At 36.2% G+C, this 26,547-nt stretch overlaps 1 protein-coding gene across 2 annotated transcripts; it reads left to right on the plus strand.

Annotated features, from left to right (window-relative positions):
* The first annotated feature begins 596 nt into the window (after nt 1–596).
* ZC3H15 (zinc finger CCCH-type containing 15) lies at nt 597–26,167 on the plus strand. Of its 2 annotated transcripts, XR_004382492.1 has the most exons (11): nt 597–826; nt 8,837–8,938; nt 13,627–13,738; nt 14,759–14,911; nt 15,331–15,422; nt 16,560–16,742; nt 18,086–18,232; nt 18,398–18,499; nt 19,246–19,369; nt 21,298–21,674; nt 26,086–26,167. XR_004382492.1 is itself a non-coding variant. In XM_032856085.1 (10 exons), exons 1-10 carry the CDS (start codon nt 752–754, stop codon nt 21,486–21,488), a joined length of 1,281 nt encoding a protein of 426 aa, XP_032711976.1. In that variant the 5' UTR covers nt 597–751; the 3' UTR covers nt 21,489–22,106. The 2 variants fall into 2 exon arrangements, 1 of the variants encoding a protein (XP_032711976.1); XM_032856085.1 differs by lacking the exon at nt 26,086–26,167 and having other exon boundaries at nt 21,298–22,106.
* The last annotated feature ends 380 nt before the right edge of the window (nt 26,168–26,547 follow it).

Here is a 26,547-nt window from a genome sequence, read left to right on the forward strand (position 1 = left end):
GGTTTGGTTTTCACATTACAAATGGGTTTTTAGAAATCATCTAGACACTTTCCTGAAATCTGAAAATGATTTGATAAGTACAGTACATCAAAAGAGTTCAAGTTCCCCCTTCTCTGGGCTGCCACCCCTGGCTCCCTTCAAATGAAACTTTTTCCATGTCTTAATGAGGCTTTGCAGGAACCCGAAGCATGCTGTATTCGCCGGCCCTGTTCCATCTGTGCCTGAGAAAGTACTTGAGTACCGTGGCCTCCGAGCAGCCCTGAGTTGCGGCGGCTGCTCGGTGATCTTTCAGGATGGGAACGGTAAGGGCAATCATTAACCGAGCAGGCAGGACAAAAGAATCGCCCATCCTCAACAACAACGAACCTGAAGGGAGGACCAAAGCGCAGCGGGCGCCAACCAACTCGCCCCATTAATCCTAAGGCCTGACACAACCTAGAAAGGACCAGGTGGATGAAAGACATCACAAGCGATGCCAAGTCATTTCCCCACGTCCCTTCCCTGCCCCCTCCTAGCCGGCCGCGGCAGAAGCGCACGCGCAGCCCCGTTTCCGGACGCCCTCCTCGCGACCCACAATGCTCTGCGGCACCGACCTGTCGCAAAGGCCGCATTTCGGCGGCGAGTGAGCGCCTTGCTTTCCGTGCGGTGCGGCGGCGAAGGAGGCCCGTGTCCTCTTCCTCCTGCCGCGGGGCCAGATCCCCTGACGGTGTCCAGCTGCGCTTAAGTCTGGCCGGTGCCACCTGTCTCCGCAATGCCCCCCAAGAAACAGGCTCAGGCCGGGGGCAGCAAAAAGGCGGAGCAGAAAAAGAAGGAGAAGATTATTGAAGTGAGTACCCACCCCCTCCCCCACTCATGCTGTGAACCCTCAGGGAAGCAGCCTCCTGATTCCCGGCTCCACGGCTTCTGCTCTTGTCTTCCGGGACGACGTGTCCCCCTCTGGCTCTGTGGCCCACTGCCCCTTCCCAGCCCCGTGATGACGCTCCCTACCTCTCATCGCTATAGTGACGCTGCTGGCGCCCCCGCACCCAGCCTTTGCTTCTCCGCCCACGCGCCCGCCTTCACCGACCCAGGTCCGAGAGGGCACCCCTCTCCCCTTCCCGTTTCAGGGTTTTGACCTTCGCTAGTCCTTAAAATTGAGAAGTTTCTAGCCTGGTGTTTTTGGAAAGTACGCTGAATGGGCTTGGGTTAGACTTTTTCTGGGGGGTCGGCTCGTGAGGAGCCTTTGTGTTCCAATTTTACCCATCACTTAGGAGTGGTAGTTTCGAGCTAACAAATTACCACTTCGTGGCCTTTTCGATCCATTACAAGTTCCAAGTGGTTTCTTTAAGGTCGCAGCTCACCGTTTTGTACATGGCTCTCTATATATATGCATTGTGAATTACATCTGCCCTGCTTTAAAAGAGATTGTTTCAGTGTCGCTAGCTGTATTAAGTGCCGTATTTGAATTTGTTATGTATTCACAGATATGTAGATGCACATGTATATATGTGTGTATACACACACATTTTTTCAATTAGTGCCCTGAGTCTACAGCTCTTTATGGCCGAGGAACATTATTGACGTTCTTGAATGCCTTCTAATGACTACCAGTGAGTTTCCTGAGAGTGAACCATCAGTGACTTTTAAACAGTTCTTCGTGTTCTTTGGATATAATTGGAAAAACTATGACCATTTTCCTGCTTATGGTATACCTGAATAATGGACACCCTTTGTGGAATTGTTACTTTTTATCAGAACTCGACCAAAATGCATGTTGGTTGTTTTGAAATGAGTTTATTTATAAATGATTACTGGTTTTGTTTATTTGTTTTTCAAAGGTTTTATTTATTTGTCAGAGAGAGAACACTCAAGCAAGAGGAGCAGCAGACAGAGGGAGGAGCAGGTTCCCCACTGAGCAAGTAGCCCATGTGGGACTTAATCCCAGGACTCTGGGATCATGACCTGAGTGGAAGGCAGATGCTTAACCAACTGAGCCACCCAGGCATAGCTAAATGATTACTGTTTTTAATATTTGGTATTTATAGCCTTGAAAAACAGCAGTGAAAACCCTCAAGGCTTCATAGTATAAACCTTATTGGAACTTGTCTTTGTCAATTTTTACAGAATTTTTAAATTCTGGTTTAACATGCTTATATAGAATTCTAGTAATCTTTGCTGAGTTCCAGCTCTGAAGCAGAACCTGTATTCATTCTTTCTTTTTTTTTTTTCTATCTTTTTTTTTTTTTTTTTTAAGTTGGTTCTACTTGGGCCCATCTTAGGTCTTGAATTCATAACCCAGAAATCATGGCCTGAGCTGAGGTCAAGAGTCGGACGCTGAATTAACTGAGCCACTCAGGTGCACCCTCCCAACCTGTATTCTTATTGCTAATTTGTTCTATTTAGAACTGTGATGAAGCAGATAGCCAGGACTTTAAAAGTAAATGACTATCTTCTTCACACATGTGTCTCCTGTCCCCTTTTTGAACAATCTGGACACTAGCACTTGAGTAGATCTCTGGGAATGGTGATCTCATAGCACTCAGTGCTATGTAAACGAGGGACATTTTAGGGATCACATTATACTTGTCAGTTTCCTTTACTAAGATTGAATTAACGTGATACAAAGTGAAATTTCTTTATAGACGTGAAATTAAATGTTACCTGACAAAGTATACCTCCTACATTATTGAACTTTAACTGTATGCAGTGATTTTATTTGAAATTGGCAGTAGTATTTTTGTTTTAAGGAGTTTTACATGAAAGTTTATGTACTGTTTATCAACTAAAAGTGTAGGTATATAATGGGTTCATTCATCTTGTACACAGTTATTCTTAAGGTAGAGAGAAAGCAACCTTAGTTTCATTAATGAAAACTTAGCCAAAGAAAAATACAAAATAAGACAGCTGCATTTTTTAACCAAAAATACCCTAACAGTGATGATATTAGCCTGCCCCTCCCCCCCATTTATCATATATGGTGGGCATCTTTTTTTTTTTTTTTTTTTCCCTTAATGGTAGTAAGGTTTTGTAGACTCAAGTGTACTGCATGGATATTTGCTACCAGTGGAGAGGTACAAGTTTATCATTTGTTGTGTTTATCATTTGTTAAGTTTAAGTGTTAAGTTTATCATTTGTTGTGAAATGAGATTTACGTAGAAAATTCTGTTACTCAGCCTGGTTAGGAAACAATATATTCCTCTTTGTTAAATATTATAGATGACTTTTTTTTTTTTTTTTTTTAAACTTCCCCCAAACCCTAGCATATCCTGATGGCTAGTGTATGGGGTTAAGGATGAAAATTGATTGAGGAGCTGGGAGCAAAGCCTTATCTACTTCTTATCAGCAAAATGGAACTAATTCCTATATTATAAAGCCATGGGTTAAATGAAATGACATTTGTAAAATAATTGACATATAGATAATAAATGGCAGCTGCTATTATTTACTATTTAAAAAAGAACTAGGAAGTGAAAATAATCAGACTGGCCTGTGCTATCTATAAAGGGTTTACTTTCTGTCACCTGAAATAATTTCCTTCTGTTGCCTACATTTTTTTCTTTCTCTCTTTAACCCTTCCAAAATGTATTAATTGATTTGCATTAATAGGTATTTTCTTTCTGAAATGAGTATATCAAAATATGTTATGGTTCTGTTGGACATTTATGCAGTTATCTCAAATGGCATATACTATTTGCTTTCTTATAGCTAATATTTAATAAACTGAAGTCAACTTTGAGAAGTAGATTTCAAAATGGAAAGAGAAAGGATCCTTGGGTTGTAGGGCATGCAAATAAATTGTCCAGCTATGGACTTGTAGCAGCAAGAAAGTGGTAGTAAGACACCTAAAGAGATGGTATCCAGATGTATAAAGGATGGAGAAAGAGAAATGATTGGTTGCCAATGGAAAAACTTTAGTCAAGGTCAGTTGTTGATTATTTGAAGTTAGATTAACCAGCTGTAGAATATCCATTTCATGAATGGAGAACAAAAATACATTAGACAGTGCATGTGGCGGGTGGGGGAGGCAGACAATGACTAACGAAATAAAACAGTGCTTGCTTCTGCTTACCCTAGTGTCCCAAAAGGTAGTCTCTAGTTGTCTTGGAGTACTATTCAGTATTGTCCTGCTCTCCCAACCCTTCCCCCTTGTTTTCACATATCTTATTTAAGGACTGGAGGCTGGCTGTAAAAGAAGCAGGATTACTTAATGGGATGGCAGGGGGAAGAAGAAAGGGTCAGTTTTAAGTGAAGTCTGGAGTTCATTGAATGTTAAGGCTCTTGGAGCTTCAAGGAGCCATCCTTAAGTAAAAAAAAAAAAAAATACGTGTTTTCTAAACTGCTTTGTATTTAGTTTTGCACATCTAAAACATACACATACACTGTTCCTTCCTTATAACCTAAACTTTGGGACCATATTGATCCAATGAGGACTACTGTTTCCAAGTTTATTTTTTATTTTTTATTTTTTTTAAAAGGGTTTTTTTTTAAGATTTTATTTGATTGAGAGAGAGAGAGAAAAAGCACGGGAAGTGGAGGGTCAAAGGGAAAAGCAGACCCCCTACTCAGTGGGGAGCCCAATGCCAGACTCCAGGATCCTGACCAGAGCACGAGGCAGTTGCTTAACCAACTGAGGCACCCAGGCGCCCCTTCCAGTTTTATTTTAAGCACGATTTGGGTTCAATTGTAACCTCCAGTCTTCCTGTCTCATACTCCCCACCTGCAAAAAATCCAGGTTAATCTTCACATAAGTGTCCTAAATTCAAGAAAAAGGGAGAAAGCCCTTTTGAAGTATTCCAAATTATAAACCATCCTATTTTCAAGAGGCGGTGTTAGTATCCCACATCAACATTGTGGTATTCAGAAAGCTTTTTGTGTACCAACCTGCACAGTAACCTAACTAGGTTTCTCTGGAAAATAGTTTTTCATGGTGGAAAGAACAAAGACTTTGCTTGGAGTCAAATATACCTTGGTTCAAATATCATCTGTGTCACTTAATAGTTAACACTTAGTGAGCCAGACACAATTATCAGTGTGTTGGAGAAAGAGAAGACAAGCCACCTACAAGTGATAAATTTATGCAGCTTTTTTAATTCTCTCAGTGAGATAAGTTTTATCACCCTTTTTATAATTGAGGAAACAGGTACAGGGATTAAATAACTTGCCCAAGGTTACTAAATTGGCTGTTTGAACCACAATTCAAACCCAGGAAGTGTGGCTGCAGACCCCCTACTGTTAACCAGTGTGCTCCACTACTTTGTAGTAAATCTTTCAACTTCCACAACAGTCCTAAAAGGTTAGAGTGAGACCCACTTTACAAATAAGAAAACTGTGGCAAAGAAGGTAATTTGCTCAGTTTTGTTTGAGCTTAGAACTTTTGCAGCCTGGCTCGAGCTTATACTCTTAAATCATTACACTATACAGTCTGACTTCAGAAGAATTGTTGAACAGTTCTCAGCTTCAATATAACATAAGATTGTTAAGAGGATTCAATAAAATATATGTTGACTTTAGGTTTCATGAATGCTGAATAGATGTGTCCCCTGTCTCTGTGAAAAAAATAATGATTTCTGAGCTCTAACCTAATTAAAGACTTTAAAAACACAACTCATTCATTATCTCTTTTAGGCTGGTTAATTATGTGCTAAAGCGGTGTAATTAAACCTGAAAAACTGTTTTTCTTCTAGGATCTGGAGCTTGTATACGTCTATCAGAAACTGTTGTCATGAGTGTTTTTTTCTAACTAGGCAAGTCCCCTTAGAGCACTTTTTTCTTTCCTAAATCTTCATATGATAGTATCTATCTTGCTGTTTGGCCTTGTTTATTCAGTAATTTTGTGGTTAACTTATGGGGCATGGTTTGAACCCTAGTTACGCTTTTCTCTGGCTGGCCTTATGTAGATGTACTTGCACTTTGATCTTGATATTTTTATCTAGGATTTTTCCATCTCCCCTACCTCCCATGAGAACTCACTTTTTGTAAAAGGAAAGTGTCATTTCATACCTGGTTCCTGCATGTGCTCATTTCTTTTCATATTTCACATTATACTTGACCATCTTTTCTTCTTACTGAATTGAATATTGAACTCTCTTACCTATAAAAACAAGGGACACCAAGGGCACCTGGGTGGCTCAGTGGGTTAAACCTCTGCCTTCAGCTCGGGTCATGATCTCAGGGTCCTGGGATCAAGCCCCACATCGGGCTCCCTGCCCAGCGGGGAGCCTGCTTTCCCCCTCTTTCTGCCGGCCCCTCTGCCTAATTGTGATCCCTCTCTCTGTCAAATAAATATATTTTTTTTAAAAGGGGAGGGAGGACAGTGGCCCTAAAAAAACTCCCAAGTTCAGCATGTTTGTATGTTCTACTTTTTTTTACATGCGTAAATTACAGAAAATTCATGTAGAATTTTGAAATATGGGATATTAAAACGAGAGAAATTTAAGTAGGGGAAAGTGAAATTTTGGTATATGGATGGATGTAGATGTGAATGAATAAAAAGATACTACTTAATGAGAACTTTCTAGAGCTGAACTGTCTTCAGCTTTGCAAATGTTAAGAAAACTGAAAAATCTGTTTTACTGATTTTGAGATTCTGTAAAGTTACATCATGCTGAATGTTTTCAAATACTAATCATATCAGTACTGTTTTTCATTTCCAATGTGTCCACATAGGTATTCTGCAGCTGTAATACTTCCTATTACTTTGTCCCTTCCCTCAGAATAATACCAAAATGAAGGCTTTAAAATCGTCAGTTTATTCCAGACTGATTATTTTTAGAGGGTCTCACGTTTCTTTCAATAGTATAGACCTTTTTACCACTTCATCCTTTCTCAGACCTACCCACAAACAAGAGAATGAAAAAGATGCAAACTCCCATTTTAAAATTAAACATCTAGGGTCAGCTAGTCGATTCATTTGGTAGAGCATGCAACCTTTTTTTTTTTCCAGATTTTATTTGTCAGAGAGAACAAGCAGACAAGCAGGGGAAGCAGGCTCCCCACTTAGCAAGGACCCCCCCCACCCCCAATATGGGACTTGATCCCAGAACCCTAGTATCATGACCAGAGCCAAAGGCTGATGCTTAACCAGCTGAGCCTCCCAGGTTCCCTGAGCATGGAACTCTTGATCACGAGGTCATGAATTCAACCTACATATTGGGCATGAAGCTTACTTTAAGAAATAAATAAATTTTTAAAAAGGATAAAGTTAAACATCTGTTTGAACCTCAGTCTACAAAGATTGATAGTGTATGGATAAGTTGGTAACTGGCTCAGTAGAAGAACAAAGCTCAACCAAGACACTCAAGCACCCGTATAAATAAATCTTTAAAAAATTTTTTTAATTGTTTTGAGAAGATAATTCTCTTACAAAAAACAAACAAACAAACAAAACCAGTGGAGTACATAATATTTATGCAGTATTCCTAAAATGTGTTCGGTAGTACATAATCCCTTAGGGTACTCTGAGAAGAATGTGTTCTGAAGTAAAAAAAAGATTCAGAATTGTTACATACTGCATCCCTTCTGGTAAAGGCTCTAAGATATCTTACGATTAAGAATTAAAAACACTGTTAGGCAAGCATTTTCCTAAACTTTCTTGACTATAGGTCATCTTGTCCTGTATTCCAACCCTGCACATCCTGTAGAATTTATATTCTTTTTTTTTAACATATTCACAAAATATATTTACAAGTATGCTCATTACAGCATTGTCATTACATTAAAAATAAAAACTAACCATCAATAAGGGAATTATTCCATAAACCTTCATATATGTATAATACAGAATTATATGTGCAGCATGGAAACATTTTAACATTTAACAATATGATATAAATTCATACATCATCATAACAATATTAGAAACTTCTTAAATGTCAATAATAAAATTATTATGTTAATTTTTATATATGTGTTATTTATGCTGTGACATGGTGAAATTTAAGATATGTTATTTTGTGAAATAAGAAAGTTCCATCATAGTAAACATGAGGTTACTCCATTTTGTTTCACGTGCAATCAGACACAAGTATCCACAGCCACACATGTGTGCATGTATACATGTACTCCTCTAGTTGTGCCTGCCACCATCAAATAGGAAATGGGAGGTGGCAGGAAACAGAAAGGGGTTTTATGTCTTTATTTTATATTCTTTAGTATTGCTTCAATTTTTTTTTATAAACATATAATATATTTTTATCCCCAGGGGTACAGGTCTGTGAATCGCCAGGTTTACACACTTCACAACACTCACCATAGCACATACCCTCCCCAATGTCCATAACCCCACCCCCCTTCTCCCAACCACCCTCCCCCCAGCAACCCTGTTTGTTTTGTGAGATTAAGATTGTCTCCCTCCCAATCCCATCTTGTTTCATTTATTCTTCTCCTATCCCCTTAACCCCCCCATGTTGCATCTCCACTTCCTCATATCAGGGAGATCATATGATAGTTGTCTTTCTCGGATTGACTTATTTCGCTAAGCATGATACCCTCTAGTTCCATCCACGTCGTCACAAATGGCAAGATTTCATTTCTTTTGATGGCTGCATAGTATTCCATTGTGTATATATACCACGTCTTCTTTATCCATTCCTCTGTTGATGGTAGAATTTATATTCTGAAACACACTTTGGAAAAAGTATCCTAGAGTAACAGGTTTAATAATGATAGTTTTAAGTATATATTGAATTGTAAAGAATTCTGGGTCTACTTGATGTTTTAGTGTTTTGCATGTTTATGTAGCATACTAAAGAAAAGTTTTCTTTTGCATAAATGAAAGAGTGATTTTTAGATCTGACTGAAAAAAATAGATGAGAAATTAATATAAATTGCTAAGATATTTCTGTACTCTTTCATTCAGGACAAAACTTTTGGTCTAAAGAATAAGAAAGGAGCAAAGCAACAGAAGTTTATTAAGGCTGTCACTCATCAGGTTAAGTTTGGTCAACAAAATCCACGTCAGGTAAATAACTTAAAATTTCTGCATTTTCTTCATATGGATGTAATAAGGCATCTGTTACAGATAGATGTATTTGGAATGGTAATTGTATTTTAAAATGGAATCCTACTCTAAAACTTTTCTGCATCTTGCCTTTGTTACTCAGCAGTATGTCTTAGATATTTCTCTAAGCCATTTTGATATAGCTCTAATTTCTTCTAATGGCTTCATACTATTCTAATATGGGTGTACTTTATACCTCCATTTCACTATAAGTGATCACTTTGTTTCTAGCTTTTTGACGTTAGAATAATTCTGTGAGAAATGTCTGTGTACATGTGTTCTTACAGGCATTTTTGCTTTTTTGTGACACATTTCTAGATCAAGGGAAATGGACTTCTTTTTTTATTTGTTTGTTTTTTAAAGAGAGAGCGTGTGAGAGTGCCAGCTGGGTGGGGAGGGGAGAATCCCAATTAGCTCGGAGCTAACGCAGGCCTCGATCTCATGACTCTGAGATCATTAGATGAGTGGAAATCAAGAATCTGTTGGTTAACCAACTGAGCCATCCAGGTGCCCCAGATATTTAATTTTAATAGATTAGATTAGTTTCTGTGGCTATTGTAATCCTTCACATTTTCATTTGCAGTGCATGAGTTACAGGTACTAAAGTTCTTTTTAATGTTTTCCAATCTGGTAAGTATAAATTGAGACCTCATTCTTTGCTTTGTTTCCCGTACTACTAGTGAGTTTGAGTATCATTTGTTTTTGTTGTTGTTGTTGTTGTTCTGTTTTGAGTACCTTTTCAAATGGTTGTTGGCTGTCTGGGTTTATACTTCTCTGACTTGTGTATTCATATCCTTTGCTTTTCTGGTTGTCTTTTTCTTGTCAATTTATGAGAGACACCTTTGCCTGCATTACAGATAATTTGTGATGTTTCTGTTTCATTTGCTGTACAATAATTTTTATTTTTTGTATTGTCAGGTATGTCTAGCTTTTTAAAAATACAGTTAAAAAGTCTCTTGCACCACTGGATTATGTGTGTTTTTCCTAGATTTCTATTTTATTTTTACAGTCTATAATTTGTCATAAATTTATTTTATATGTCAGTAAGTTAATTTTCTTTCAAATAAATAGCCATTTACACCAGCATCATTTATCCCACCAAACTAAAATACCATTGTTGACATATAGTAAAGTCTCAAATATATTAGGATCTATTCCTGGATTCTCTTTTCTGTACTGTTTATTGTCTGTCCCTAAACCAGTATCCCATTGATTCTTATTATAGTGCCTTAGTAACATGTTCTGTTAGCTCTTTTTTTTTTTTTTCTTTTTAAGATTTTATTTATTTATTTGACAGACAGAGATCACAAGTAGGCAGAGAGAAAGGGGGAAGCAGGCTCCCCGCCAAGCAGAGAGCCCGATGTGGGGCTCGATCCCAGGACCCTGAGATCATGACCTAAGCCGAAGGCAGAGGCTTAACCCACCGAGCCTCCCAGGTGCCCCTGTTCTGTTAGTTCTTAAAGGAAGTTCTTTCCCCCAAATGTTACTTCTTTTATATTTTTCTTGGCTATTCCTAGGCATTTATTCTTCCATATGAATTTTGAAATCATTTTATCTATTGGCAACACGTTCAAAAAAGTTAGCTCCTTTTCTTCATGTTCTTTAGATCTTTCACTTTCTTGAGTTTAAGATTTTACAGACATGCATCTTTATTTTAAAAAGTACTCTTTTTGCCACTCTGTCCTTAACTTTTGGAAATACTTTTTTTCATCTGAGAATATCAGAATATATGTATGTGACTGCAACCTGAAACAAATTTCTCTCACATATATTGTCAGCAGATTAGTGCCTTGAGCATTTTTCTTTTCTTACACCCAGCTTGATTGTAGAGCCAAAAACTATTGACCTTCCATGCTGCTAATTTAGTAGCCTGGTTTAATAAAAATGTATGCTTAGATCTTGGAGTCATCTTATTTGTTACATGAACTTAAATTTTAGTGACACTTATCTGTACAGTGGGAGGATAATTGTGGTACCTGTGGTGGTTAAATGAGAAGATAATGTGAATCTTTTGGTGAATATAGGTGTGTAAAAAGAATTTACTTTTCTTGCCTTATTCCTTTTTTCAATCCTGTTCTCCACTCCCTATTTTTTCTTCTAGTGGGAAGTATATTGACAGGTAATTTTATATTTTATAGACCCGAGAAAGCCCGAAATTTTCAGTGGTGGTGGTGGATAGGATTGATGGTACCTTCAGTATTATAATTTTTGATAATTTCTTGGGTACTTGGGCTTTTATCTGCAAAATGAGCAGCAGTCCTGCTGTTAGAGCCAGGCAGTAGGTACCCCACTGTAGGCCCTATACTGTAGAGGATGACCCTACTCTATGTCTCCTCTAGACATAGCTCTCCCACAGGCAAGGAGTCAGTGGGGTTAAGGGAGTTTATACCATCCCTCTCCACAATACTTCAGGGCCTACAAAGGTCATGTTGCCTATACTTAGGGTATACTGTACTGCCAATATGCCTGAAGTACTCAAAAGGAAGGTTGTGTGTTCACTTCAGCAGCACATACACAAAAAAAGAAGGGTATGTGCTGGGAGTATGGACAGATCTGAATCCATACCATGTCCTTCCCCACACCATCCACCTTCATGCACACACATGGTGGGATGAAACTCAGTGTGGGAAGAGGAAGAGCCAGAAGTTGATTCTTGTTTTACTGCCGTGCTCCAGCGTAGAACTCCATGGAACCTGGGCGTTTTAAATTTGAACCCGTCCTTCCAGGTTGTAAGGTGTATTTGTCAAGTAGGGGTACAAACCATATTTTATTTAGCAGTAGTTTGATTTCTAACTTATAAATATTCACAGAAATGGTTTATGGGCTTCCAATGTATCCTTGCTCTGGGTCATAAATGTTTTAGATGAACCTCATGAGCAAACGATAGTTTTATTATAGATAAAATGACTAAAATTTTTCTTTTTAAAAAATGTTTTCCGATTTTTCCATTTGAACACATCTACCATATGATCAAAGTTAGGATTTGGGATGTCTTTAACCTTATAGCATTTGACCATTGCCTTCCTAAAATTTCTCCTTCCTTAAGTACTTTTTTGTGCTGGATTTCCACCTGTATCTTTGATGTTTCTTGGACCCTTTTATGGGCTTTTTAAAGTTGTGTTGTTGGCTCATTTAATATTGGTATTCTTCAGGGAACTGTCCTCTGCTCTTATCACTTTTTTTTTAATCACTTTTTTATGCTGTTCTTGAGTAATCTCTTACACACTCAAAGTTTTAATCAATTATTATTGGTAAGCTTTTCTAAAATCTTTATTTCAAATCAGACTCTCTCCCCAAGTATCAAGATCCTTGTCCACTTGCCTTCTAAGTAGCTCTATTCAGTTGCTCTGTAAGCATCTCATACTCAGTATGTCTAAAACTGAGTTCATCTCCACCTTCTGCCCCGAAACCTGTTACTCCTGTATACCCTGTCTTGTTTAACAGCACTAACCTTACATGTGATAGTCCTAGACCCCACCCTCTCTTTTCTACTTCTTGTCTAGTCAGTCACTTCGTACTGTCAGTTCTACCTCCTTAAGAGTTCTCACCTCTTTTCTCCAACCTTGCTACTAATGCCTACTTTAAGCTCTTGTGTTTTCTTGCCTACAGCAGTTGCATTAGCCTCTTCATTTTCCTTGCTGTTCTTGGGCTCCTTCTAGTCCACTTTTCACACAGTTGCCATTGTGGTCTTTATAAAATACAGTCTGATTGTGTCATTGACTTGCTTTAAGCCATGGAGTTTTACCTGTCACCTACTGATGCAGTCCAAACTTTTCATTGATGTTTCTCATACTGTGTTCCTTCTCGTGCCTGTATCTTTGCATTGGCTGGCTCTCTGCATTCCTTTTCTTACCCATCAGAAAAATTCATCCATAAGGTATTAGCTCAGTCTAATTTTCATAGGCATATAGGCGTTCCTTGTTCCCAGAGAACCATGTATTATATTACAGTTGTTGACATGTCTGTCTTCCCACTAGAGTCTGAGCTTCTTTAAATAAGCATCTTTATCTTTTCATCTTTGTATTCCCTGTCATCTAACATAGGACCTGACATATAAATGTCTGGATGAATCCTCTAATCATATTAGGTATGTAAATCGTGTGCCTGGAACTATGTCATATGTCATATTTGTTTTGTTTTATCTCCCACATTGACCTAGCTCAGTGTTTTTCCACAAGGGGAGTAGGTATTTTGGGTGGTACAATTCTTTATTGTCTGGGACTGCGCATTTCCAGATGTTTGCATTTCTGATCTTCAAAAGGCACCCTCATGTTTCTGGGAAGTGGGTGGTTGTCATAAGAAGAAAATCCCAGGTGAGAACCATTTACTAAAAGTGCTGGGCATGTAGCAAATGCTTAATAAATGCTTATTGCTGTAAGCTTTTGAATATGCTTTTTACTTGGCATGGTACCATTTTTATAAATTTTTTTAAGTCAACTGATACAAGATTTCGCAGTTTCATTTAATAGTTTAACCATACGATTTAATACATACTTAAAGGCCATTGTAACACTGATACTAAGAGGTATGGACTATATATACGTAAATGTGCAAATGTTTTGTTAGTGATGCTCTACGTACTATTGTATAATGAGAACAGTTTTATTATATGAAACCAAATTTTCATATTATTCCTGGGAATATTTTAGGTAGCACAAAGTGAGGCTGAAAAGAAATTGAAGAAAGATGACAAGAAGAAAGAATTGCAGGAACTAAATGAGCTGTTCAAACCCGTAGTTGCTGCTCAAAAAATAAGTAAAGGTAAATGTTAAATGTCGGAAGTACTATTTTTATCAAATATAATTCATATTTAAAAGCCTCTTGATTTGTTTTATGAGTACACACACACACAAAAAGCACAAACCCATAAATACAGAGAATAAACTGATGCTTTGCCAGAGGGGAGGAGGTTGGAGGCCTGGGATGGGCAAAAGGATGAAGGGGAGTGGGATGTATAGGCTTCCAGTTACAGAGTGAAGAAGTCATGAGTATAAAAGGTACAGCAGAGGGAGTATAGTCAGTGGTATTGTAATAGCATTGCATGGTGACAGATGGCAGCTACATTTGTGGTGAGGGTGGCATATAGGCTTGTCAAATCTCTGTGTTGTACTCCTGAAACTAATGCAACATTGTGGGTCAACTGCAATTTTAAAAACCTTTAATTTGTTTTGATGTATATTTTCTTCATATAAGCCAGTGTGTCTACTATGGAAATTATATTCCCTTTGTCAAAATTAAACTATATAAATGACTTTCTTAGAGTTCCTCTATATATGTGCGCAGCTATGTGATTGTACAACTATAAATCCAGCCACTAGCTCCCCACTTAAGGTAAAATTAAGGATTTAGACAGTCTGCTAGTTGATTTATAATATCTGTTCTTTGGTAGACAACCTGCGGTTCTATAAATTATAAGTTCCAAACTCTTGGTAGTATATCTCCATGTATGTTTATATTTCTCTTTTACCTCTGCCTCATTGACTCAAACTAGACAAGTGACTATGGAATAACCTCTGAGTTTGTTTGGTTTCCCACCTCTGAAAATAAGAGTAGTAATGGAAGGAATAATGGTAAGAATAAAAGAAACAAAAAATTGGTAAAAAAATTGGTGTAGAATGAGCTTTAAAGAAATGTCTTAATAATCACCTATAAGTGGTATTTTGCTCTCACATTAGTGAATGGAAAATAACAAATTCACCAGTAGTTATTATATCTCAGATAGAAGCTATACTTTGTGATCTGGCAGATTGTAATACAAATACCATGTGCCATTTGACATAGGTGCAGATCCCAAATCCGTGGTGTGTGCATTCTTTAAGCAAGGACAGTGTACTAAAGGAGATAAGTGTAAGTTCTCTCATGACTTGACTCTGGAGAGAAAGTGTGAAAAGCGAAGTGTTTACATTGATGCAAGAGATGAAGAACTTGAAAAAGGTATTTTTTTTAAGATATTTTCTTAAAAATATCTTTTGGTTGTTACTAAGATACTTAGAACTTGAATATTTTGCTCTTAGGAAGGCTGTGTTTGTTAAAAAAAAAAATTCTTTTTCACAAAATCTGAGTTGACAGCATTATGTCCTTTAGTTAAATAAATGAGGATGTATAAAAAGCAGTTACTTCTTTTGGATTAGTCTCACCCTTTCTTCCAGTACTACCTTCTCATTTGCCTAAACTGCTTGGGATTTTGGTGAATAATTTCATAGCACTGTTTATTCCTATCTTTGGTGTCATTTAAAGAAAGTGTGTCAGGTTATAAGTCTTATATCCAGCTTTCCTGTCTAAGGAGATATGCAATATGTTTTGGGAACAGTAGATAAAATTACAATATTTAGTTTTCGTATCTTTTTATTTAGATACTATGGATAATTGGGATGAGAAAAAGCTGGAAGAAGTAGTGAACAAGAAGCACGGTGAGGCGGAAAAGAAAAAACCAAAAACTCAAATAGTATGTCCTTTTCTTGAATTGAGTTGCTGTGATATTTATCATTAGGGAGAATTGTGTGGCAAGGTATTTGCTGCTATTTTTTACTGGATTATTTTTTAAATTATTGGAGCTTTTTATAAAGTGCATCAAGCTTTGTTGGAATTTGCAAGTGTTAAGTCATACAAAATAAGATTCTTTTTCAAAAGTAGCCTTTGAAAAGCATGTGACTAAAGTCCTCAAGTGTCATTTTCTGAGGTGATTTTACTTTCTCTCAGATATGGATGAACACGATCACATATTCAGACAAGAATTCTTTCCTTGTGCAAAGTGAATGGAGGGACAATTGATAAACACCTACTCTAATAATGAGATTTTTAAATCAAGAAGGTGAAAATGAGTTTTGGATAGGTAATGGCTCTAGTATTCCAGGAAATGCACTTTCAAAAATTTGTACCTTTTTTCTCGGACCCAGCATTCATGTCCACATATTTACCTATAGTGCAGTTATAGTGAAAAACCTTGATATGCTAGAAAATTTCTAAACACTAGTTTTATTTATATCTGCTCTATTTTTTTTTTAGGAAAAGAATATTGTTTATTAGTTAATTTTCACTTCTTTCTTTTAAAGTTTATTACCTGAGGCTTCAATACAATTGTATTCTGCACCAAAGGTCACTGTCTTTTGTGTCCCTTTTGTACCTTGCTTGCTTTCTCCCTTCTTAGATGTGAGAAATTGCCTATAATTTCAGGTAATTCAAATAGTATTTGTATCACTATTGGATGTGATGAGTTTTTAGGAAAGATCAAAACAAAATCATTGGTTTTAGTTTTTTATAACCACATTTTTTTTTCATTTATTTAAAAATCAGGGTTGGATTACATTTACAAAGGTTAAAACTGAGGCATGTCCTTTTGTGTAATTCAGAATTTGGAGCAGTGTTGAAAATAGAAATTTTATATAGATCTTCTCTAAAGGGAATTTACCATCATACTAAGTATTTTAAGATTGATTTATGTGTACGTTTCTGTGCCAAGGGTGTTCTGAAAAGTGAATAGCCTAAGGATGTGAATAAGAATGTACTTGTTCCATATATTTAAGCATTTACCTTGGAAATGGACTTCACTGAGCCACTACTGTGAATAATATTATCTCTACAGGTGTGCAAGCATTTCCTTGAAGCTATTGAAAACAACAAGTATGGCTGGTTTTGGGTGTGCCCTGGAGGTGGTGATATTTGCATGTATCGTCATGCACTTCCTCCTGGATTTGTATTGAAAAAAGATAAAAAAAAAGAAGAGAAAGAAGATGAAATTTCATTAGAAGATCTTATTGAAAGAGAGGTAACTAGAATTTTTTCCTACTATAAAACTAAAGTAGTATTTATCGTGAAATTATAATATTTACCACTTGGGGGCAATAGCATGTTGTTATGAAAGGGGAAAAAAAATACACCTTTTCCCAAAGTTGCCTTATTTTTTTCTTTAGTTATTTTATGTCTAGAGTATAAACCCAACCATAATCACTAGTCCATCATGATTAATTTTAGGATTATGAAACAATTTTTTATGCCACTGGTTATCAAATAAGTTCTATAAGATTGTTGTACTAGTATATTCATTAAAATGATACTCAGACTGATTGAACTTGAAGTTTTAGATGTTCCCCTGATGTCTTATTTTTTAGCCATTTTACTAATTAGTAATATGTATTGAAGGAAACAGCTCCTACAGTTTTCCAGTTGTATATTTTATCATCCCTGGGGACAAAACTCCCACTGTGTCGGTAGAGGGGAATATGTCTCATTGAAGAAAATCTTCTGCTCCTCATTTCTGGTTCAGCACAAAAGAGGTTTACTCCATGAGATAGCAGATGGGGCCACTGAGTTAGTAGATATGGCTCCTGGGAGTGACAAGAAAATGTTGAGATTATTGGAAATACTAGGTTTAGGATTGTATATTTCAAGTTATATCCATTTTGTGTTTGGATTGTCTAAATACGTTGTGTAAGTGTCTAAGGTTGGGATTATATACATTTGTTCTTAAATGGACATATTGTTTAGTGTCTCATGAGGCACTATGCTATAATAGAAAATACAGACTTTGGAGTCTGGTATATTTGGGATTGTTTGTATCCTACTTCTGCCAAGTACTAGCTATTAACCTCGGTAAATTTCCCATATCTTTCTGTTGGCTTATTTGTGGAGATCAGCGTGTTAGCGTATGTGTAGAAAACATTTAATACTGATAGCTGGCAGATGTTCAGGAAGTATTATTTTTCCATACATTCATTACTTGATTATTGGCTCTGAGGAGCAGATGGTAATTTTGCCTATTTTTTTCCCTCTTTTTCTGAGGAACACAAATGATACTTGGATATTTTCATGGTACTTTTGATATTTTTTGTTTTCAGCTGTTGACTTACTTTAAAACCATTTCTCATATGACAGGTTTTACTCACTTTCAGTATTGAAAAGAAATGCAGCTCAGAATAATATATTTTACTGTGTTTACAAATGTTTGTATCTCTGGACACTCATTGCCATATAAAATGAAAATAAATCTGTTTATTCTAAATTTGATGTCTTAACAGTCACAGGCAAGGACTTGAATTGCATTAAGAGAAAATTATTAAATATTGTTATAGGTGATTTGGGGGAAAATAAACAACTCTTTTGTCTTTGCAGCGTTCTGCCCTAGGTCCAAATGTTACCAAAATCACTCTAGAATCTTTTCTTGCATGGAAGAAAAGAAAAAGACAAGAAAAGATTGATAAACTTGAGCAAGATATGGAAAGAAGGAAAGCAGACTTCAAGGCAGGGAAGGCGTTAGTGGTACGTCCCAAACACACCTGAAGAGATTCTTTATTTTTTCTTTCATTTTATAATTTCTGTGTCATGCAAGAATTTATTATAATTTAATCATGTTTATGTCTGAAATCCATGACCACGAAATGTTTGAATTTTACCATGAGTTGATATATTTGTGTATCTGAATAGATTAGTGGTCGTGAGGTGTTTGAATTTCGTCCTGAACTGGTTGATGATGATGATGAGGAAGCAGATGATACCCGTTACACCCAAGGAATAGGTGGTGATGAGGTAAGAAGAAGCTTTGGCACCTCATGTTGATGGAGAGAAACAGTGGAGAATAACAATAGAATAGCATGGTTAAGAGAATCAACTTTAGGGCCTCAGTTCAAATCCTGACTCTCATCTGGGAAATCATTTACACTGTAGGTGTCTATCTTGATCTGTAATAAAGTCATAATGGTAATTCCTACATGCAGACTACTTGTGAGAGTTAAATGAGTTAATAAAATTATATTATAGTTCTTTATACAGAAAGTAGAACAGTGACTGGGGTAAAGTTAAATGCTTGTATGTATAAGCTAAAAATTATGTGTTTTCCTAAAAGGAAAATGATTTTTTTTGTTCATTTGTTTAAGATTTTATACTGGAAAAAAAAAAACGGGACAGAGATTAAAAGGTACAGAGTAAGGGGAAAATTGAGTAGGGAGCAGGAGACAACAGCAAAATCACTGTTACAGGCAAACATAGCTGATTATTCATTTTTTGTATAGTATAAAATTTTAACCTCTGTCTTTGAGTTGAAAATAAAAGTGTCATATTCTGTATGTGAGAGGAAGAAAGTTGAAATATGACATTGCTACTTTTTTTCCCAAGAAGTTTAGGAAAAGGAGTGAATTTTGGCAGTTGTCAGTTATTGTTTTCACTTGGCATTAGTAATAATTTTGTTTCTCTAAGATAAATGTCAGAGGTAAAAGGTAAGTAATTTATGAAAGCTGTTCTCATAAGTAACAACTTCATTTTTTATATTTTTAAAGGTTGATGATTCTGTGAGTGTAAATGACATAGATTTAAGCCTGTATATCCCAAGAGATGTAGATGAGACAGGTATTACTGTAGCCAGTCTTGAAAGATTCAGCACATACACTTCAGAAAAGGATGGTAAGTATGCTAACTTTTGTATTCCAATATTCCAAGAACTAGGACACTGTCTAAAGATAGCAGGGGTGGACAGTTAGACCAAACTGGCAAACTTTGATGTCTGCAGGTACCAGACTGGTAACATAAATATGTATGGTTTGGCTATATATAGAAATAGTGAGTCATGGAAGCTGTAGAATTGGTGGCTAGGTGGATACTGAAGCCATTAACTGAAAGTAGAAGGGGACAAAAATGAATTTGGAGATGTAGCTAATCAGTTTGGAACCTCATGATTTTGAGATATTTTAATTATCAAAAGTGACACTGTCAACAGGAGGAAAACTTTCGAAAATCATTTTCGTTGGTAGCTCAGAGTGAATGAACTCACTCAGGCACAATACTTAACATGAGAACATTGTAGAATATACTGCAAACATCAATTAGAGTACTCAAAAGAGGGAAAGCTTGAGAAGTACAAAGGAAAAGAAAGAAGAGTTTCAGAAAAATTAAGTAGGATTTAATCTGGAAATCTTTAGTTGCAGTAAGAAAGGAGTTGTAGGAATTAGGGTGCCAGTTTTCATCAGGACTGCAATGATAAGAGCAATGAGGAGAAAAATAAGTTCAGATCACTCTTACAAATTTTGTTTGAGGGGGAGACATGGTCATGGGAAGGGCTTATATACCAGGGGGGAAAGATCTAGGAGAAAAAGAAAAGTGGAAGATGAAAGGGTATTAGTTAAAGAAACAAGATCTGGAAATAGAAGTAATAAGTTCAGTTAAGAGTGAGAATGGGGGAAAGGCTGGGTAGTAAGGCTTGTTGATAAAATTTATGTCTAATGGTGCCTTGACTGAGGAGTTGAAAGAAAAGTGAACGTTTGGCATGGTTAGTATGAGAGGAAAACGTAGAATACTAATCAAGGCAAAGGTTGAGAGAGCAAAAACTAACCTTATTTTTACAATAAAAGAATGCAAGTTATAACTTGAAAAACTGGCTTGCCCTCCTGAGGTCTGAGTGCTCTCAGGCTATTGTCTTAATGCCAATCTGAAGACTGGATTGACTCCTTTTAAAAGTAGGGCTGGTAACAATAGGCAAAATTGCAAGTACTTCAGAGTCTTTAATCCCCCAAGACTTGACATCAAAGATGTTTAAAATAACTAAAATCTAAGTAAGGCTATTAAAAATTGTCTTTGTGTAAATATTGATGTCTTTGAACATTAAAAGACAGCATTTTTGTTGTCTCAGTCTTTCCTAGCCTATAAAGTAGCTGCATAACCCTAGGTTCTTTTTTTTCACAATTTGATAGGTTGAAATGTTTTTGGATTCACATCTCTTTGCAGCATTACAACTAGTGTGATTTAACTGCTGTCCCCCAAATCAAAAGCTAAGTAGCTGCTAATAAACATTTTTTGATTCCATGGTCATTCAAAATACTGTGTGGAAGTTGACTTTCTAAAAACCTAATTGCTAGGTCATATAGGAAACACTAAATTATAGAAGATAAATCTTGCTTTTAAATGTATACCATTAAGCAATCAAATGTCTATAGTGTACAACATACTTGCACTAAGTATATAGCTTAGGCTTTCTTAGGCTTAGAAAAAGATCATTTCGGGGCGCCTGGGTGGCTCAGTGGGTTAAAGCCTCTGCCTTCGGTTCGGGTCATGATCCCAGGGTCCTGGGATTGAGCCCCACGTCGGGCTCTCTGCTCTGCAGGGAGCCTGCTTCCTCCTCTCTCTCTCTCTCTGCCTGCCTCTCTGCCTACTTGTGATCTCTGTCAAATAAATAAATAAAATCTTTAAAAAAAAAAAAAAGATCATTTCTTGTTGGAGTAATCTTAGGAAAGGCTTTCATTGAAAAGGGAAAAAAAATGTAGTATGTCTGTGACTCTCAGTTGCTAATGGAATAGTGTTTGTTTCTTGGCCTTACTGATTTCAATGTTTACTTTTAGAAAACAAATTAAGTGAAGCTTCTGGAGGTAGGGCTGAAAATGGTGAAAGAAGTGATTTGGAAGAGGACAACGAAGGGGAGGGACAGGAAAATGGAGCCATCGATGCTGTTCCTGTTGATGAAAATCTTTTTACTGGGGAAGATTTGGATGAACTAGAAGAAGAATTAAACACACTTGATTTGGAAGAATGACACCAGACAAGTCTGAAAAAATTAAGCCAGCTCAGCATGAGTTGAAATTGACTACAGTAATTTTTTTCCACCTAGAATTCTTCAACAGGATGTTTATTTCCCATGCTGATTCTGGAGGGCTTACTCTCCTCCAAAAAAGGAATATTCTCCCTACGTCTTGTCTTCTGACTTTGGCTACAACTCATAGTAAGTTCAGAGTAGTTCATGATAAATTGAAAATATAATGGTCATTGCAGAAAATGATTGTTGTAACTGTCCATTCAAGTAGGAAGTGTGACTGCTTTTCCAGCTTTTGGTTTTCATTGGGCATGTATTGTAAGAACAACATAAATTTAAATTTAAAATACCCTTCATTTAACACAGTTTTTAATGAGTGTTTTTCTTTGTATTTATGTGTCAAAGACTGCCTAAAATACGAGCACTGTATTTCATAAAGGAAACTGCATATGCAGATTCAGTATTGTATATCTTTGGACGATTAGATGGACATTTAAAAAGAAACTTCTTTAACCTGACAGAATCAGCTGCAATGCCCTGTGTTAAACTGTTTTAAATGTTTCCCTCTTCTTTTTTGCCAATAAAGTTGTAAATAAAGACCGTCATACATTAAAATCCAAATATAGTCCTTTTTTTCTTTAAGTTTTTATATGAATATTTTCTTAGAATTTATAGTTTGAGGATCCCTTATAGTTAGCACAGAAGGTATAGACAGTTAATGGATTCTCTTAACTGGTTATGGGACTATGTAGAATACTGACAGTACTACTATGAATTCCGTAAACTATGAATTTGGCTTTAAAAAGAGACTATAGATAAAACTATAGGAAAGAGTAATTCCCTAATTGATAGATATCAGCCTAATTAAATGTCACCTACAGAACTAATTACTACTCAGCCATTTTTGTGGAGACCAATGGTATTAACAATATTACATGCCGAAATTTGATTACTATGAAAGAGTGTAAGCAAATTCACCAGAAAGCTGAGCTGAGGGTCTTTGTCATTGAGTTCCCTGAAAAATTAGGATGATACAGTTAAATGGACATAATTTACAAATGGAAAATTTGTGCCAGCAGCTTTTTGTCATTTTATTTTCAAATATTTGTGCTGTGTTTCTTTTGTTATCTGCAAATAAAAATGGATTCTAAAGCATTAGACTAAGATAATGTATGAGCATGTCTGGTGATGGCCCCAATTTCATTTCTGCCTCAGATAAATTGTTTGATTTTTAAATCTGAAACTTAGTTTCTTCATCTGCGTATAGCAGTTAAAGTGCTTCTCAGTTATAAAACCTAAGAAAACATGATTGTAAATTTTGTCAAATGATAATATCAAAGTTTATAATGACTTGTACTGTAATTGACACTTTTAAAATGTAGAACATGAACCAAGTTTATTTCCCATATGCAATGAAAGTATACTTTGTATTTAAAAAGACTGCTTGAGTTTTAAAATTTTGATCTATGAAAGATTGTTTATTTCTTTATGAAAAGTTTTAAATGTTACCAATTATAATATTTAATAATGAAATATTTTCAAAATAATGTAGAGTTTAAATCTTTCTAAAGCTATAACCCAAGCAATTCTTTTCTTTTTCACTTTTGAAACCATCTAAAACTTTTCCAAATAATTGTATTACTTTAGAGCTTACCTTTAGTCCTTTTACTTTAGTCCCTATATTTTGTGTGTGTGTGTGTGTGTGTGTGTGTTTAAATGTATGTGGAAGGCCTTTTTAAACAAAAGTATGCTGAAGACTTTAGTTCTTGAATTTAAAGTATTACTACCTTACAGCAAATATGTGATTTTGAAAACCCAGATTTTCTTTATTAAGTCAGTCAAAGGGAAATGCTATCATGGAGGTAATTTTTGATACCAACAATTTTTTTTTTAAGATTTTATTTATTTGTCAGAGAGAGAGAGTTCGAGAGCACAAGCAGGCAGAGTGGCAGGCAGAGGCAGAGAGAGAAGCAGGCTCCCTGCCAAGCAAGGAGCCCAATGCGGGACTTGATCCCAGGACCCTGGTATCATGACCTGAGCCTAAGGCAGCGGCTTAACTGACTGAGCCATCCAGGCGTCCGGATACCTACAAATCTTTAAGATGGCCTTCACCTATTTTGCCCTTAGGTTTCTTCCATTATAAATACAATCAATATATGTTCAGAGAATACAAAATATTTTAATATGAGAAAATTAAAATGTAAAATTAAATCTTCTAAAATAACAGTATATTTCAGAGACCAGTCGATACAGTTTTGTATTGTTCACAGTACAGTTACCGTATATTAGTACAGTAAATCTGAAATTAACTCCTCTTTTCAAACCCATTTACACATAACTACATAGTTTTTTCCTACAAATTGTTCTTTTTTCTCATTCCCATTGTTAACATAGTATATCTCTGTAATCTAATTTCAGTTATGTGACTTAGCTTCATTTTACAAGGCTTGTGATTTAGACATTCAGAAATTTACAGTGTAAGCCTTCCATAGTTTTGCACTTATTTCTTTATAGTCTGTAAAATGAGATTATTTTCCCAAATGTAAGAACTTTTAGTTTTCTCCTCAATATCCAGGAGATTTCATCAGCCCATGTTCTTTTTTATCCTATTAACCACTTTTTGGGTAATCTCCAGGTTGTACCAGTGTTCTCAAAGGAACATACATCAGTTTTATTCTACATGTACAGCTGTTTCTACCTGTGAATCCTTGAAACTATTTTTATCTTAGTCTTAAGGTTCTGTGTTTATTAGTGACAAAGGTCATCAGTACCACTTTGACTACACCACATATTTTAAGAATTTTGTGATGGTGTTTCCATATTTAATATTTATTTTGAGTAATCCTGTTTATGGCATATAAAGTAAGAATGTATAATTGAAAGTACTTGAGTTAATAGAAACCCCTCAATTTATTTTTTTTAAAGATTTTATTTATTTATTTGACAGAGAGAGATCACAAGTAGAGAGGCAGGCAGAGAGAGAGAGGGAAGCAGGCTCCCTGCTGAGCAGAGAGCCCGACGCGGGACTCAATCCCAGGACCCTGAGATCATGACCTGAGCCAAAGGCAGCGGCTTAACCCACTGAGCCACCCAGGCGCCCGAAACCCCTCAATTTAAAAGTACAGTGTATAATATACTAATTGTGTGGATCAGTTCATAATTATGCATTATTGTATATAATGTATGTATTGCACTTAGAAAAGTTCAACATAGGGTAGTAGAATCCACTGCAGTAATAGTAATGTTCATCCTTGAATTTAGTAACTAAATCCTTTTGATGATTTGTGAATTAACATGTAATTGAAAAGCCAGTTAATTTGTGGAGATAATGCATAACTCTACCAGCTGTTATCTATTCAGTTATAGTCAAGCTAATTAACTACATTGGTAGTTCACTCCATGGATTATTTTCTTCTAATATGCTAAGAATTATTAGGTAGTCCAATACCTCTTGCACTGATTACCCACCACGGAGGAAAAGTAAATAATTAATATCTTTTATACTCCAGAACTATCTTCCACTCCTGTAGGGGGGTGTGGGGATTAATTGCTAATAGTTTTAGCCTATTTATCTTCAGGCAGGACTAAAAAGAATTACGATACTATCTAGTTTGAGCTAATCATTGCCGTTTTTTAATTATTTGATTGGTCTTTTTAATTTTTTCCCCAGTGTAGTCTTTTAATGGGAGGGGTAAAGACTCAGCTAGCTAATATGCATGCAGCCTTCAAGGACATGTAGATACGTGATATATAGGAGACCCCATTCATCCTTGACACCCATGCCACACCTCCCCTCTCCCAAGATTTTTGACAGCAAAGAACTTGATCATCCAATATTAGAGATAAAAAAAATTATATATACTCTTTATTTAAAACAGTAAGAATCACTATTAGAAGTGACAGAATTATCAACACAGGTGAGTTGTCTGTAAGAAACCGGTGTTTGGAAGGCTGGGAAGGCATTCACTGGGAGAGTAGTTTCAAGCTAATCATAGAACCCTGTGTCCGTACACAACTTGCTACTGTACAAACATGTAATACTTAAAAATATAGGAATGTAAGAACAAGTGAAACGGTTTAGGATCAATTTTCCTGATAATTCATTTGCATAAAATTAAAAAGTTTCATCTGGGCAGGAACATAAATCTCTTCATCCTTTACATGTGTCATGTATATATAAAAGGAAGAAAGGAAAAAAATTTCTTAATTTCTTAAATTCTTTATTTGGCAGGGGTGGGGGGCGGGGTTGCAGAGGGAGACAGAACCCCAAACAGACTCCCTACTCAGCGCGGAACCTGACCACAGGACAGGATCTCAGGACCCTGAGATCATGACCTGAGCCTAAATCAAGAGCCAGAAGCTTAACCTACTGAGCCACCCAGGTGCCCTTATAATTTAATATAAGCTTTATATGCTGCTTAGAACTCTGCCAGTTTATTTGAAGTCAAATGAAAATAAGTACAGATTCTTTTTTAAGTTTTAGTAAGATTCTTAAATGATAATGCATATCACTCACTGCATTCTTCCTGAACAGAGTTGAATGGTGCTAACAGTTTTCAAAAGCCTGTCCATCTTTTTCATTTTCTCTTCTCTTTGATAGTTGAAGATCAGAAGACCAAGTGCAAAACTGACTGTCAGAACTTGTCCAGAGGCAAACAATAAAAGCATAGGAAAAAATTAAAAGTGAGCCAATAATATTTCAGAGGCTTTGACAACAAACTTAAGCTGCTAACAGGTTTATTCTTGTACTTATGTTTTTATATCTGATCTAATTTCATACATAAGTAAGAATCATCATACTTGTCTGTAGAACTGAGAATAAGCTTTTCTATGAGAAGTACATAACACATTGGAATTTGCTGTGCAATGGCCTTCACATGGAGATTTTTGCCACAGTTTTAAATGAAATTTATTTTTCAAAATGTGACCTTATATGGTGAGTTACTAACATTTGAAGGTGTAAAATAAGGCAAATTTCAGAGGTAAATTGATAGAAATGTCTGAATTAATTCCTCTGATAAAACCAAATGGCTTTTCAGAGTACCTGGGAGGCTCAGTTGGT

This window comes from Lontra canadensis, unplaced genomic scaffold (genome assembly GCF_010015895.1).
Source record: "Lontra canadensis isolate GAN:19392208 unplaced genomic scaffold, GSC_riverotter_1.0 scaffold11, whole genome shotgun sequence".
NCBI classification, from domain to species: domain Eukaryota; kingdom Metazoa; phylum Chordata; class Mammalia; order Carnivora; family Mustelidae; genus Lontra; species Lontra canadensis.